The sequence below is a fragment of the Wyeomyia smithii genome, chromosome 1 (genome assembly GCF_029784165.1).
Source record: "Wyeomyia smithii strain HCP4-BCI-WySm-NY-G18 chromosome 1, ASM2978416v1, whole genome shotgun sequence".
In the NCBI taxonomy this organism is placed as follows: domain Eukaryota; kingdom Metazoa; phylum Arthropoda; class Insecta; order Diptera; family Culicidae; genus Wyeomyia; species Wyeomyia smithii.
In genome coordinates this window covers 200957324-200974386 of record NC_073694.1, presented here as the reverse complement: position 1 = coordinate 200974386, position 17063 = coordinate 200957324, and the positions used below count along the sequence as shown (strand labels likewise).

At 41.3% G+C, this 17063-nt stretch overlaps 2 protein-coding genes across 13 annotated transcripts in view; one reads left to right on the top strand and one right to left on the bottom strand.

The window, feature by feature from the left end:
• LOC129725225 (uncharacterized) overlaps positions 1-17063 on the bottom strand; it is a 189962-nt gene that overhangs the window by 25698 nt on the left and 147201 nt on the right. The gene's annotated exons all lie outside the window — the stretch shown is intronic.
• Positions 1243-7187, top strand: LOC129725163 (ATP-binding cassette sub-family C member 4-like). Of its 3 annotated transcripts, none has more exons than XM_055680662.1 (7): positions 1243-1362; positions 2620-3171; positions 3266-3491; positions 3549-5197; positions 5252-5539; positions 5598-6697; positions 6764-7187. In XM_055680662.1, exons 2-7 carry the CDS (start codon positions 2650-2652, stop codon positions 7029-7031), a joined length of 4053 nt encoding a protein of 1350 aa, XP_055536637.1. In that variant the 5' UTR covers positions 1243-1362; positions 2620-2649; the 3' UTR covers positions 7032-7187. The 3 variants fall into 3 exon arrangements, with proteins under 3 accessions (XP_055536637.1, XP_055536647.1, XP_055536654.1); XM_055680672.1 differs by lacking the exon at positions 1243-1362 and adding an exon at positions 1899-2034; XM_055680679.1 differs by lacking the exon at positions 1243-1362 and adding an exon at positions 2252-2555.

Genomic DNA, 17063 nt, shown 5'->3' with positions numbered 1-17063 from the left:
GTCGAATAATTCACAATATTTCTTGGAGCATTTCCTAAATGCGGTAATATGCAAAAGGAAGCCTTGGATTTTGTCCCGTTTTACCTAAATGGGATTCTTTAATAGTTGATGGAAATGTTGGAAGAAGGCAAGCTTGCTCCCTACCTGTGTTAGAGAAAAAGAAGTAGCGTTACAAGAAGTCGACTGAAAATGGTTACACAGTTTCATTGGAAGAGTCTTATCCATTCAACATTCGCCAGAAGAGGTGGTGATCCACCTATCACAAGCTGCAGCGGCAGTTCGCCCCACCTAGTTTATGCTTAGTTAGCAAAAGCACGTATACCATCTGCTGTCCGACTGAACGAAAGAATGCGCATAATGATGTAAGGGTGGTATCCACCACAGCATCATGTTGTTCCGCAGAGGTATTCTTTCAATTGTGTTCAGCCATATTTCTGGCAGACAACAATGGTCGGGTGTATCTTTTTTTCTGTTCACTTTTTTTATTTGACGAGTTTTATTTTTGGATTTGAATTGATTACTGATAAGTTTGAATAGGATTACCTGTCGAGCACGTCACGTTTGAGATTCACATTTTCAACCTCCGTCTAGACATGTTTCTCCGAAAATGACGTGATGGATGTTGTTTTAGAAATACGTCCAATCAACACCACATGGCCACATGACATGTTGGTTCGAACCGGTTTCTCCAAAAGACGAAAAAAAAATTTTTATTGGTATCTTGTCAACCGTACCCGTTACTACGATTGCTCTCTATCGAATCCGGAACGGACGACCGATCGGCCATAGTGAAGCACAGCACTCGCACGCGGTCGACTCGCACGCGTGGAGCGAATTTGTGCGCAGTAAATTCGTCCACGTTTCGAGTAAGTTCATGGTGGGCGTGTCCTATTTTTTTAGACGTAATTATTAAATTGTTCGTCTGTTGGTTAAACGACCACCCTAGGTAAGAATTAGCAGTCAATTCCGCATATATCTTTCACAATTCAAAATTTACACAGCTTAACGACGATTTCGTGTAATGGTGAAATACGTATAGACGGAGTTCATTCACTACGGCCAGCCGAAGCCCAGCGATGATTTATGAGATCGTATATAAATGTGAGAGCAATAAAAGTGTGTGGCGCTCACAGTAAATTTTCGCTATCGTGAGGAACTCCACCAATAGAAACATGAGGCGGACGCTTTATCAGTCACTCAACTGTTGCTCGAGATGTGATGAAGATATGTACTTATAAAGTGATCCAAAGGTGGCATCCTTTTCAGTAACAGCTTGCTTCGGCCGGATGGGAAGCCGTTCCATCAACGCCGGCGATTCTTCAGTTTTGTACCGTCGTGACGGCAAGATAAGATAATAAAAAGGTGCGTGTTTTTTTTTTGCTCATTTCTTCCCTACATTATCTGTGATCATTTCGGCGTTGTTGTTCGGAGCAACCTGCAAGACGCTGAAATTCAATTACCAAAGTGAATCAATATCAACTGCGATGCATTTTCGAATTCCTTCCTACCAGCGTGACGCCATACCGAGGCGGAGAGAAGGTTTTCGTCGGTTTCGGTCAGTTCAACACGAAAAAGCCGGCCCAAACCAGCTCGGAACCCGGTAAAAAATTGCAAAAACATAACAGGCAGCATAAAAAGTGCTCTTTTTTGTGAGATCGAACAAAGGAAAATATCGCTCTCCGTTTCGGGCGCGCGCGCTCAACAAAACTCTACCACATTTGCCATGTATGCGACGCCGTAATTTTAATGCCAGCATCAAAAGCAGAGAGACAGAGAAAGAGAGAGAGATCGTCAGGAGGAAAACGGGAATGAGAGAATGACGCCTTTTTGTTGATCGTCCGGGCGTCGCTCTCGTCTCGGTGCAGAGTACGGGGCGAGCGAGTCACAGTCATTGTGAAGTCATCGCTCGGCGAGGGAAGACCTTAGAGTTCCAGTAGAGTTTTATTTGTCCCGTCTGTACAGTACGGTGCCACCCGACCCATATGCTGATGGGTTGAGGGGCTGCAGACAGCTGTTTTCTTTCCGTTCAATTGTGTAAGTGCTATACCAAGAAAGCAAGTAAACTGTTAGATACCGTCCAGAGAGGGCCATGTCAGCTGGTGACGCTCGGTTTTTGCAGGATAGAGCAAAGAAGCCGAAAGTTGGAAGTTTTGTGTGTATAAATTGTGTGTGTTATTTCTCTGTTTCACTCCGGCTACAACGGGACCCAACTATGATGAACTATGATGATTGATCGATCGTCATAATGTTGCGAAATCATGGGCGAACGCGAGTGCAGTGATGACCCTCAATTTCGCTACATAAAGTGGGTGAAGCGGGCGTACAATAAACCGGTTCGATCTGCTGTTGGCAATGGGTGAAAAATAAATGCTTGCTTCGATGTGGTTCGCGTAGTTCCGCGCTCCTCGCTTTGCGGTTGTTCTCTTCATCTGTCATTCGTGGTGAAGGTTGCTATTTATACAGTTTCGGAATAAAGCGGAAAACAATTTGCAAACTATGTAACAATAGCGCACACCCAGCCGAGAATCACCACTCGTCTTGTCGAGTGGAACAATGTAATCCCCCCACTTGCCATAGCAACCGCTCGCTCACACTGTGATTTCCCTTCTATTCTCGCAGGTCAATAGCCCGTCATAGTCTGTACACAAGATGAACCGCGACAGAGAATTCAGCAAGAACAAAGCCGAAAATCCGGTCCGGAATGCATCCTTCCTGTCGCGGCGTACCTTCTGGTGGTTGAAGGACATTTTTCGCGCTGGCCAGCGTAACGAAATCACCGAAGATATGCTGTATGCAACGCTGCCAGAGCACAAAAGCCAAAAACTTTCGGACAAATTCGAGCGACTATGGGTGGAAGAATTGCAGCGATCGCAGCCCAGCTTAATGCGGGTGTTTTACCGTGCGTACGGCAAGGCTACCCTGCTGTGGGGTTTATTATTTTCAGCCTTTGAGACGGCCAACCGCGTGGCACAACCGATTTTGCTTGGTGGATTGGTTTCCTACTTTTCTCCCGGTCAAACGGAGATCAGCGAACGCGAGGCTTACTACTATGCAGCCGGTGTCATCGGCTGTTCATTGGTCCCGGTACTTACATTCCATCCGTTCATACTGTTTATCTTCGAAGTTGGCCTGAAACTTCGCGTTGGTAGTTCCTGTCTGATTTACAACAAGGTGAGATACTTATCTGTCGCGTGGCAGTCCTGTCTAGATAACGGACGCTAATTAGTACTCTGTTGCTAACTGAAGCGCGTTTTACGTTTTTCAGTGCATGAAACTGAACAAATCCGCCTCCAACACGGATGGCTTGAATGGAAAAATCATCAACCTGCTGTCTAACGATGTGAGCAAGTTCGACATCGCGATCGCTTTCCTACACGACCTCTGGAAGGGTCCATCGGAATGTCTTCTATTAGGTTACTTTATCTACCTCGAGATCGGCTTTTCCGGTCTGCTTGGAATGGCTTTCCTACTTAGCTTTATTCCGCTCCAGGGTAAGTTCAGTCCCAATAAAAAAATCTTCAGTTTAATGACTGCTTCACTTTTTACAGCATGGATCGGCAAGAAAACGGCCACCTATCGGATGAAGGCAGCCAAACGGACCGACTTGCGGGTACGGTTCATGAACGAAATCATCCAGGGCATTCAGGTGATCAAGATGTATACCTGGGAGAGTTCCTTCGCCAAGATGGTGAGCCAGATTCGGCGCAAGGAAATCAACGCGATCAGGGGTGGAGCCTACGTGCGGGCCACACTAACCTCATTCTTCGTAATTTCACGGGTTTCGATTTTTCTCAGCTTACTGTCCTACATCTACGCTGGAAACTTTATTACGGCACGTAAAGTGTTCATTGTGTCCACCTTCTACAACATTCTGAATGAATCGATGGTGCATTTCTGGCCCTTGGCGATAACTTTCTGTGCCGAGGGGTACATTTCGGTGAAACGAATCCAGGACTACCTGCTGACGGCGGAAGGAAAACCGAAAGCACCGGTTATGGCACCCGATTCGGCGGCGGTTAAGGTGAAAGGAAAAGCGCTGATTGAGGATGAAGAAAAGAGGATCAAAAGCAACGGAAAGACTCCGGAGGAAGAAGTGGAGCGTTTGCTATTAGCAAGACGCGTCGTTAATGTTGTTAGTGAGAAGAAAGGAATTGTGCTGGAAAACGTTACGGCCAGGTGGACTATGGGCGAGGAGGAATCTACCGTTGGATTGTCCTCGGTAACAGCGACGGTCGAAGAGGGACGCTTGTGTGTTGTGATTGGTGCCGTCGGTTCCGGAAAAACTACTCTTCTGCAGGTGATCTTGGGCGAGTTGGAAGTTGATGAGGGTTTGGTGCAAGTCAATGGAACGATCAGTTACGCTGCCCAGGAGCCGTGGCTTTTCGAGGGAAGCATTCGAAATAATATAATATTTGTTGAGGAGTACGATGAACGGAGGTACTTGGAAGTGGTCAGGGTGTGTGCGCTTGAGCGCGATTTTGAGCTGTTCCCGCACGGAGATCAAACCATTGTTGGGGAACGAGGCATTAGCCTTAGTGGCGGACAGAAGGCGAGAGTCAATCTAGCCCGTGCCGTGTATAAGAGGAGCGATATCTATTTATTGGATGATCCGCTGTCCGCGGTCGATACTCATGTTGGTAAACACATCTTCGATATGTGTATTCGAGACTTTCTAGCAGATAAGGTGTGCGTTCTGGTGACGCATCAATTGCAGTATTTAAAGGACGTGCAGCATGTTCTGCTGATGGATGCCGGATCGGTGGAGGTAGAAGCGCCCTATCGGGAGATTAAGAGAACACGACTCGATTCGTTCACGTCGCTGACCTCAGAGGAATCATCCGGGGAGAATAAGGTCGACCAGGACTTCCAGAAATTGACCGCTCACAGTGCGAAGGTGGATCTAGAAATGGAGAAACAGGAAGAGGAAAAGGAATCTCAAGGGGAGGGGAAAGTGAACTTTTCCGTTTATAAAACTTATGCTACAGCGATTGACAGCACGCTGTGGATAGTGTTCATCGCGCTACTGGTTATTCTGGCGCAGGTCGCAATGAGCAGCGTTGACTACTTCGTGGCTCAGTGGGTGAATTGGGAGGAATCACTTGGGGCCAAAACCATCGTACTTAAGGTGAACCAAACCGAGGAAGCTTCACAGGACCACAATACTTCACTAGCAGCACAAACAGATAACGTAACACAGGTAATTATAAAACAAGTTCTAATTGATCATAAAATCAAACGACAAAAATTTCAGTTCGTAAATCCTGTGGATATTCACGCCGAGGAACGGCAGCAATACCTTCTGACATACGGCATCCTGATAGGTGCCTTCGTGTACCTGATAGTGCAACGAACCTTCTCATTCTACCATGCATGTTTGCGAATCTCGATGAAACTCCACGATAGGATGTTCCGGGGGCTCACTCGGGCCACGATGTACTTCTTCAATACCAACCCTTCCGGGCGTGTGTTAAACCGTTTCTCCAAGGATATTGGTGCAATCGATACCAGCCTGCCGATGTCGTTATTCGAGTGCTTAATTGTAAGTACCTCCCCTTCAGCATGTAAACCCGCACTAAAATTTGTATTTTTTTAAATAGTTTTCATTCGAAATTTTGGCCGTAGTATCACTGGTTTCCATCGTCAATTACTGGTTCCTGCTGCCAACAGTCATCATTGCCGCAGTGATGTATGTGATACGGAAGATTTATCTGGACAGCTCGCGTGTCATTAAACGTATCGAGTCGGTGAATCGCTCGCCAATATTCACGCACACAAACGCCACGCTGCAAGGCCTGTCCACTATACGTGCGTTCCAGGCGCAAGACATCTTAACCAAGGAGTTCAACGAACAGCTAGACGTTAACACTTCGTCTTGGTACATTTTCATCACTACCACCAGAGCTTTTGCGCTTTGGTTAGATTTTGTGTGCGTCATCTATGTGGCCGTTGTTACACTGAGCTTCCTGCTATGGGGACAGGATGCGTTAGGAGGCAGCGTTGGTTTGGCCATAACGCAAACTATCAGTTTGATCGGGATGTGCCAGTGGGGTATGAGACAATCGGCGGAACTGGAAAATCAAATGGTTTCAGTCGAGAGAGTCAGTGAGTATACGAATTTAAAACCGGAACCTCCGTTGGAGACCGCACCAAAGTACAGGCCACAGAGAAATTGGCCCGAAGAGGGAGTCATTAAGTTTGTCAACGTTGATCTAAGCTACTCTGATGACGGAGAGAAGGTGCTAAAAGATTTGAGCTTCACCATTCAGTCGAACGAGAAGATTGGGATTGTTGGAAGAACTGGCGCTGGCAAGTCGTCGCTTATTCAGGCCCTGTTCCGGCTAGCGCATTACGAAGGAACGATCGAAATCGATGGTATCGATACGAAGACCCTCGGACTGAAGGATTTGCGAAGCAAAATATCAATTATTCCACAGGATCCAATACTGTTTTATGGAACGTTACGAAGTAACTTGGATCCGTTCGAGGAAAAAACTGACGAAGAACTGTGGAGTGCGTTGGACCAGGTGGAATTGAAGGAGGCCGTCTCAGGTTTGGCCGGTGGTTTGGAGTGCAAAATGTCTGATGGTGGCAGCAACTTCAGTATGGGCCAGCGTCAGCTGGTCTGTCTGGCGAGAGCAATTCTCAGACGGAATAAAATTCTCGTCCTTGATGAGGCTACAGCCAACGTTGATCCGGAGTAAGTGATGCTCTCAATTTTCTAGTGTTTTCGAAAGACTAACATTCTAAAACATTGTTATTACAGGACGGATAAACTGATTCAAACTACGATTCGTACCAAATTTGCCGACTGCACAGTATTAACCATCGCCCACCGGCTGCACACGGTTATGGACAGCGACCGGGTGCTGGTTATGGATGCCGGACGGGTTGTAGAATTCGGTCATCCCCACAAACTGCTGCACGGAGCCAGTGGCTATCTGCGAAGGCTGGTGGAACAAACCGGAGTAGCAACGGCAGCATCGCTAATGCGAATTGCCGATGAGAACCACAAAAAGCTCGAAACCCAGTAGCCATCTTCTTAGTAGACCAGTAAAATTGCACCTCAACAACACGAGACGAACAGGAAACCACTTACAGGAAGTGCCTCAAGTAGCTAGGCTAGCATTTAGGGACAAAAGTGCTTAAACAGTTTTACGAGATTTAATTGGTAGATTTTTACAACCTAATCGTGTACTTTTTCTGATATCAAAGAGGAACAACAGTGCTTAATGATTCTTTACGATTCATTTGGTTATATGTTAACATCCTTAGATTACGCAATTGTATAACAAAAAGAGATGTTGTTGGGCTTCACTAATTTCCTCACGTCTCTCCCCGACTGGTTAGATTTGTTGCCTAATTTGGTTGCGTGATTTTTTTTCGCGTTTCGGACGCAGGTCGCGAAACTGAAAATGTATTCCAAAGTAAATCTGCATAACAAATCTCACATTTCAATGCCTTTGCGATACCTTCAATGTAAGGTGGACCTGCTGCTGTGGTACACAAATCATGGGTTATTTTTAGATTGAAACTATTTGAATGAAACACGAAATAAAGAGTGACATTTTTACCCTTTCTGTGCTTCAGAGAAAAATATAGTTTTTGGTTATTTGACGCAGAAATTCAGAACATTTCAAAAGTCAACTTAAAAGACCATTTTTCAAACCTCTTTTAACTCAGTTATTTCTCAACAAATTTTGAAAGTTCTGGTCGTTTTGGAAATGACAAAGATAGAGTTTTCAAAAATTATTTAGGTTTGTACTAATAATAGTAGAATATGTTAAGCTATTTGAGCTTAAATCTTATCTATTAAACTTTTCTGCGCAATTTCCAAACTTAATTTGAAATGTTGGAATGAAACAGAAGTTGTATTAGCTGATATTTGATTGTTATATTTTTTTGAGAAAAGCAAAACTTTTGGCTTCTATGTCTTATGATTTTGGACTGTCCGATAACGAATGGTTTATTTCCCTAACGCAGACATCAAAAGGGTAACCCAAATTGATTCCATGCGTGGCTATACACAGTTGAAATCTTTTGGTTGAAGTAATCAATCACCTCAACATCACCAACGAACTTACAGTTTTGGGTTTGTATAATTTTGTGATCCTTCTGACACTTCAGTGTTGGAGCAACTTTGTTTTTGATTTGCCGTCAATTCGCTGGAATCTTCAAACGATTTCAAGGTCTAAGGTCTTATACTTTAACCCTCTAGTGCCCAATGCCGCCATTTGGCGGGCTTCCGTCGAAGTTCCGAAAAGCTTTGATAAATACTTAAAAAGTGTTTTTAATTGTTTATAATGATTTTATCGAAGTTCGTTTAGAAATTAATTTGAGCACTATAGGGGGTCACTATTAGGGTGGGGAAGAGTGATCGATTTTCCAGAACCAAGTTTTTTTGGTTCCTTTTGGGGCCCCATACAACCCTAAACTTTCCGGAAGTCGATTGATTTTATTTTATATTTTGCAGAAGGCACTGAAGAATAAGAATGTCCCTAAGAAGCGCTATAGCTGTTCAAAGTTGAGTATGTCGATATAAATGTAGAAAATCTTGTTTTTTGCCAACATTATTAATGTACCGGCGTCGATAGGATTCCCATCAGAAATAACCTGTCGTAACGAGTTTATACACTCAGCTGAATCAAACAAACAAATTCAGGTCAATATTTTAGGCGTAGGTAGAATCTACGACGTGTTTCAGAGGCTACTTCTGATAGAAATCTGACTAACGCCGGTGCACTGGCAGTGTTGGCAGAAAAAATGATTTGCAACATATATTTCGACATACTCAACTTTGAACAGCTTTAGTATTTTTTGAGACACCCTAGCTTTTTTTATTTCTTCGGCCAAGTTGTTAGGTGTCAAAAAACCTACTATTTGAAGTCATGAAATCTTTTGTTTGAGCCATTTAGAGCTCTTTAGAATGGAAAATGCAAAAACGTTGGTTTTTCCATACAAATCACCATATAAATTTCAAATGCAATGCGCCAAGCGGAGACTAAGCCTATCGACTTCCGATAAATTTAGGATTGTTTGGGGCTCCAAATAGAATAAAAAAAACTTGGTTCTGGCTTTCTGCTATCAAGTTTCATTTTTTCCATATAACGATTCCTTACGTTATTACCTATTTTGTTGCGTAATGAGCTTTCGTTATTAACTTGGATGTGGGCCAACGTTTTGTCGTATTCTTGTAGATCTCTCTGGTAAAATGGGCAAGCCTCGTGTATACTTTCGTACTGTTGGTGTGCAGCTTCATCAGTATCAAAACTATATGCATCAATCATTTTCAGCGGTGATACATATCTCAAACACTGAATCATTAGCTACCTCGAATCTCATCGTCAAAAGAGTGCACAAATAAAGATCGGATTCATTATATATGATTGGATTGTAGATGTACAGTTTTAGACTTGATTACATACAGTAGGATTTCTTTTTCTTATTTAATTTTAAATTTGACATATCTAAATCCGAAATGTCGTAAGGAAACATCTATAAATACGTAACATTTGGGTAGGTCTGACTAAACCTGTAACTCATACGGAAAACTTTGAAGAACTATACAAAAAGCGTGATAAAGAATCCGTCTAAATTGAAAAAATAAAGTAAAAAAAAAAACACTACAGTTTATTTTAAGCAGAGGAAACGTAGCGCGTGAAGAAAACCGCGTAAATTCCGAAATCCGCGTAGAAAGAATTTTTTTTGTGAGAAAAGTGTTTTCGATTCATTTGAATATGAATCTAGGTTTCGGGAGGTGTAGCGAAAATTTTTTATTAAGTCACATATCTCAAATCCAGCGTTCGAATTGTCTGAGACAGAGAATTCAAAGCATGAAATCTAAACACAAAATGAGAGTTTTATTTTTGTATTTTCTAACTTTACTAACTGTGAAGTTCATTTGGAATTTAAATGGTATAAAATATCATGAAGATTTTTTTCTTATGTTAGAGTTATATAAGTTTTTTTTTTTGAAATGCTTAGTTCTCTATTTCGGAAATTTCAGAAGGATTGGGATAACTTCAATGGCATTCCTGATGTCCTGAAACATGTCTGAAATTTCTTCACATTTTAAAGATACTTCTCTTCGATTGAATTATTTTTGTTTTGACATAATTCGTTGATATTTAGATTGTGATTTGTGAGATTTTTCATAGAACTTCTAAAGATATCGAATTTTTATTTTTAAAGAATTTTTCGAACAATCTCGTACTTTGTAGAATCTTTAAAAAGTTCAAGTTATTATTCCAAACTTCAATCATCTTTGAATATCATCAGAATCTTCATCCCATTCTATCTTAAATACTGTCTTAATTTTGAACATGTTTTATTATACTTAAGCATTTCAGGATTTTTAAAATTCTTTTTCTTCGTGTTTCTAAGATTATACTTTTGTAAAGATTTCGTTTTTAAGGTTTTATAGAATTTTAGAAATATTAAGGAACGTTTGGCATCTGTTGGCACAATTGCTATAATCAAGCGTTTGTATTCTTCATGATTATGTAGTTTCCATGAAAGGTTTTGGTAATTTTTTGAGATTGTTTCAGAGTCTCTAAAGAGAATTGAAGAGTGAAAAGACCATTTGACTTTCGTAGTTTCATAAAAAGAAATTTGTTTTTGAAATTCCGGAGATATTTAAAATTTTCAAGATTCTTCAAAATAATTCAGGCTTTTTCAGGATTCCCAAAATATTTTGAGTTGTAAAAAAACGCAGAATATCTCAAGAATTGCTAGTGATTTTCATTATCCTGAAACAATGTCATCAATTCAGGAAGTTAGATTAGAAAGAAAGAAGTAAATGATTGAAAAATTCCAGAGCGATTCAAAAAATTAAGATACACCGTACATTTTATTGGTTTTCTCCAGTCTATGCATTATAAGAATGGAGATCCATTTGATAGTTTCATGTAGGTACATGTAGGTACGTTAAACTGTTGCCCTTCTGTTAAAGTGAACTAAGCGCCAGTAGGCCATGAAATAAAAATGTTAAAAAAGAACGCATGTAAAATCATTCGTGTCTCGGTTTGAGTTATCATTCCGTAGAATCGTTAGAGAATTTGCTGAGGAAACGGTCTTCAGCTAAAAAATTTTTTCCAGAGGGATATAAGTGTTTTACTCTGTGAATCTTTTTGAATTCGATTGAAAAGGTGAGTCTTTATCATTTTCCAGTTGTATATTGTCTGGTTGATAGTGTAAATTGTAACAGCGGACCCACGTTTGGTCTGGTATTTGCCATTAAACGTGGTTCTAAACCGGCAAAAAATAAGAATCGCTTCGTGTGGGACGCTGCAGCTAAGGTCGAAGGGATTCCGCTGAATAGTATGCTGCTAAAAGGACCAGACCTCATCGTACCACGATCAACAGTGCTCTGAGGGTTTTGAGAACGCAGAGTAGCTCTGGGTGGCGACCTACAAGAAATGCTCCATCAGGTTACGACCAGAGGATTGTCACTTCCAGCGTTTTCTTATGCGAAAATCCACGGTGCCTGACTTGGGTCATAGTCAGGTACCGCGGATTTTTATCATGAAGTGCAGTATATGAAAAATCTGAACGCTCAAGAGTTTGTCGGTCGATATCCGAGGGCAGTTGAGATGATCCAGCGACGGCATTATGTCGATGACCATCTGGACAGCTTCGATAGCGAGGAGGAAGTGTGACGAGTGTCAGAAGAGGTCAAGTTAGAGCACAGGAAAGGCGGTTTCACCATGCGGAATTAGTTGTCTAATTCGGAGGATCAGATATATACCGCGAAGACAGTTGGCGTAGACAAGACCGGCGAACTGAAAGAGTTTTGGGGATGCTATGGGCATCAGAACCTGATATCTTCGTTTATACCAATCTAATGAACTTGGCCGCAATCGCCAGTACCAGATGAGCCAGTACGATTAACTTGTCCTACTATCTCACTTTTAATCCATGGTCATGTATAATACAAAACATCTGGCTCACAAAGGTTGGCTGGAACGACCCCTGGCATCGGTGGACGGGCTTATTCGGTGATCTCAAGCAAGTAAGCATCTCTCGCGCCTATTTCCCGAATGTGACATCAGATGAGATTGGAGATCTCTAGTTTCACATTTTCGTCGACGTCAGTGAGACAGCATTTGCCTGCGTCGGGTACCTTCAGGGTAAATATCCGTGAAAGCAACGGTTGCACCTTTGAAACCCCTTTCTGTGCCTCGGTCGAAGTGGCAGGCAGCCGTTATCGGTTGTAGATTAACGAAAACGCTATGCACAAGCCAAAGTCCACGCGTAATGGGTGGCTACAAGGCAAAGTTTTATCTACATTGACAGGACGCGACGGATGCGTAAGGCTCAGAATGGGGTGCTACGACGTCCGGTTACGAAGATCGCGATATAAGCATTCCGGAAACCAGCTCACTGCATAAAAATTTGAATAACGCTGACACACACGAGATCAACGACCAGCGTTATAGGCCGGAAAATGTCAGGGGCACCACCCGTGCGAATCTTGAACACCCTGCTCACTTAAACAATCCTTAACTACTCCCCTGCTCACTTGAAGTCGATCCATTACATGCAAGATTCACAACCTCCAATACCCTCCTCATTTTTCATCATCATTTCTTCATAATTGGCACCATTGTATCTCACTTAGTCTTCATACCAGGAAGAAGAAACACGCTAAGAATTAAAATAAAGTTTGAAACAAAAATTGTTAGTGACAGTATTTAGGAAGTTAAGTCACCATTCATCTAAAGTTTAATCTAAATATTAATTGCCCAAAATATATTGCAGCCTCAAAGCTCCGTCTAATGAAATAACGACACCGCTAAAAAGAGGTCCAAAACTGTCCCAACAACAATAAATATACGACGTTGAAGATGTCATCAGATGACAGCAAAGGAATCGAAGAACAACTCCAACAGCGACAAGGAGGTTCAATTCCCTTTAATTCTGTTTGTGAACGGACACTCCTCCCATTCTTTTTTTTTAAAACGGTTGAGTTCTGCAAGAATAAGGGAATAATATCAGTATCGCTTTTTCCGAACGCCACCCACGTGATGCAACCTCCTGATGTATAATTCTTCGTTCCTCTGATGAACGTTTGGCAAGAAGCAGTCAACCAGTAAAGGTTCAAAAATGATGGTGCATTGATATCCAGGGCCGATTTGGCTTTATTATTGGAGAAAACGATAGATTATCTATCGTGCTATTAGCATGGAAAATTAGGACACAACGCTGGTCAACGGATTCAGGAAATGTTGGTTATACCCTATCGATGTTGATGACATCTCCAGCAAAAATTGATTCAGTTGAAGATTTATCAGACACTAACGATGCTTCAATTCCAGAAAAGGCAGTTTTTTTGTAATCATTGAATTTCAGATTGTCTTTAGAGAAACTAGACGCTTTTCGGGAAAATCGAAATAACCTCGTCTGGCCTGAACCTGTAGTTTATGCAAGTCTATCCTACCTGTGGAGGAATCCATTTAAACTCATGTCGACGATCACGGTTGTTATCACGATAAATTTTTTTCTGAAGTGTCAGAGGGGCCATCCACATACCACGTAGACAGCCTTTTTGAAATTGAGCATGAGCATGAGCATGAGCATGATTGACCGCCCGCGGTTGCTACTCCGTTATTGCCAGATCAGCTGTAATTACACAAAGAACCAATGGATGATGCTTGGGATTAACATTCATCCTCAATGTGTAAAAACTGGTGACCTTAATCTTTATATTAGGCAATACCAGCGCCGGCCGCATCCGAATGCAGGTCAAAGAAGGAGTGTGTATAGGAATATGTTGACGTGATACTCGCTTTATTGGAAGCCGAGAACACCTCTGCACTTCCACGAGAAATCACTGGGATGTTGGAGAGAAGGGTAAGGTTTGCAGCAGGTTTCGTTTTGGTAAACGATGCGCTGATTTCTAGTACCGGGTTCATAATTAAAATATCGCGCGTACGAGTTCATTATATCTTCTACGGAAATCATAACGCGATCCGAACTCATCCCGGTTGATGATGTAACACCGCAAAAATAAAGCGCACGCGAGGATACCGGACCTATGACTCAATCAAGACAGATTCAAATATTTGAACATCTGTTTATGAAGTCATTATGCAACTACCGAAACGTATCTCTCATTGATTTATCTCAGCTGACTACACAATGTTACAAAAGCTACGAGAGTTGAGCCTACGTTAACGGCTCGCTACTCCTATCGCTTCTTCGTGAAGTGACCCTCTTTATACCGAAAATAACGTAGACAGCCTTTTTGAAATTGTTTAAAATCTGTCCACGTGGTATGTGGATGGCCCCAGAGCCCATATTCAGTGGGATAATCAGCCAAAATTTGCGGTGAGTATCATAATATTCACCGCGAATATTGACTAAATATTGCACTGAATATGGGCTCTCACGCTTCAGGCAGAAGAGTTGGAGCATTGCTCTGTTCAACAAACTTGTATTACTACTTAGGGACTACAAGTTTGTTATACATCGTTTCTCTAAATTGTACTTGTGGAGCGAGATATTGCCACGCGGCACCCTAAAATTGAAAATTCAACCTTGGATCAAAGCAAGCCATGTTTTGCGAACAGACGTCTTTTATTTCGCGTCCTCGTTGTTTAGAATTATAGATGAAATTTTGTAGATAAAGTGGAAAAGTAAACAATGAGTCTGTATGGTAAGTCTGAAAACTTCACCATTTGATTTAATCATCCGACACACTGCAGTACGAACAGCTTGTGTGCGCCATTTTGTTATTAGGGCGCTTCAAACCCTGCTGCTGCTCGTGTGTGTTTGTGTTTATCATCTCATGCGGGTATTCTATCTTTTGTGTGAGACAATCAAACTCACGAAAAAAGGATAGTATAGCAAATGCAAAATGGTGACCAAGGCGGATGCTGTTGATTTTCATATATTTATTTCCGTGGTTTACGCTAATACTTATTTTGATTTCAAGTATCAATTCGCACAACGGTTTGCGTAAGTTGAACTATTGCAATTATGAACGGCCTACTACGTTACTGGTAATATGAAAAATTGTCTGATTCATAAGTTTTCAATTAGGAATTGCCTTTTTTCTTCTTTTCATTTAATGTTATTTGCAAATTGATTTATTCCGATTTTTGTTTGAGAGCATAGTGAACTAAAACCAGTTACAATAAAATTGGCTCCGTAAAACATTAATTTGAATTGTGCCGTTTTAAATGAGTGTTTTCTGTACAAAAAATAAAATAAATCCAGTTACAAGGCATACCTTTTTATTTGATTTTTTTGTTTAATGCTCAGATTTGTCCATGTTTTCAGCGTGGAATGTATTTACTTTCGGATGCTAAACCTTCAAAAGTAGGGTTCTCATAGACAGATTCAAGTAGGTCTGACCATGATTGCTTAGGCATTTTGTATTGTTACTGTTACTTGTGCTTGAAAGCATTTCATCTACTTTTTGAGCTTGAAATGCATGAAATATCTGATTCAAAAGCTATATTTTCTTGCGATAACTAACAAAATGTCCGCGCTATTTTATTACGTTCACGTGTTGTACTCAAGCGTCAGCTTCTTTTACTTTTCGTTTGATTTAGATATAAATTTTGCAGGAAGACAATAACTGTGAATTTGTTTACGTAGAATTGAGGTCGCGCCACTACGGTCAGACTACTTAATGTCGCATAATGAACGGTTGTTACTCAGGACTGTAAATACGCGAACGAAAATTCACACGCCTAATAGTTTTCGTTTCGTTGAAATGGGCAGTTCGAGTTCGTTTCAGGGTGAGAAGAATGATTCATGCTTTTTAATAAAAAACTGTACGAGTTTCTCTCCAACGACAATTACCGTTTGTCTCCACAATTTTGATACGGATGATTAAAGTCTATTAAGAGAGATTGCTGGCAGTATCTTGTGTTTTTTGTTTTCAATACCGATGTTCCTTGAGTGGATTTATATGATTAGGATGATGAGAGATGTCTTCCGGGGGTCTTGTTTTGTACGATTTGGACCACTGCGGCCATTATTTTGATATTTTGGCATCCGGGGGACATTCACGAATATGATTTTGAACTTCCTATCCCTCGAGTGTATCATCCGGAAATTTGTGTAGATTTCGGTTTGAAATACCGTTTTGATTCAAACTTCGAACAGTATCAAACATCGTATTGTAAAGTACAATAAAAAATTAATTATTATAGCTAGTGTAATAAAAAGAATGATTATCAAATACCATTTCGTTCTTTGGAGTGTCCTTCACCCAGTGATGTTTAGCTCTTTACTGTAGGGCCACTCCCGGTGAATGGGCAGGCGTTGGAAAAAGTGACAGTCAGTGTTCAGACGGTTTGCCTATCTATCTCTTAGCGATTACGTTGAAGTGTTCGGAATTTGAATCAAAGGCGATCTCGGAATTCTCCTTGTTTTCATATACAAAACGTGTTGAAATCTATATAAATAGCACTTAATACGGCACCTACGAATCCTAGCTGTAAGAGACGTGACACGGTAAAGGAGGTTCAGTGGCAGCGTACCGTTTACCAAAACGATCCATGCTGCAAACGTTATTTTTTTATGATATGATTCGAGTCAGTTGTTTTTACACATTGAGGCTGAGTGTTGATCCCGAACTCATTCAATTGGCTCCCTGTGTTCATACAGCTGATCTGGCAATAACAAAACAGCAATCGCAGCAAGCGGTCAATCATGCTCTCATGTTTTGAATAAGTTATGATTTTGGAATTCTAGGAATTTGAGTTTTTAGATTTCGTTTAGAGCTCGTAGTATTCTCTACAAATTGCATAGAATATTTTTATTTATACATTATATAATGTAACTATCAAACTATCAAACAAGAAAAAGTACAGTAAAAATAAGAATGGTTTCAAATACGAAAAAGCAACGCAACAAAAAATCCGCGAACATATTGAACAAACTATGCGGAAGCCAAAAACAGTTCTCATTTCGGAAGCTAAAGTTTAGTTTTGTTGTTGATGTTATCGCCTGCTCCGAAACCGTTTGTTCTACTCTACGACAAACGGGTCTTGGTTTATTTTGTAGTCGACCTTGACTGCGCGACGCTGGTGCGGTGGGATGCGCGGTGCGGT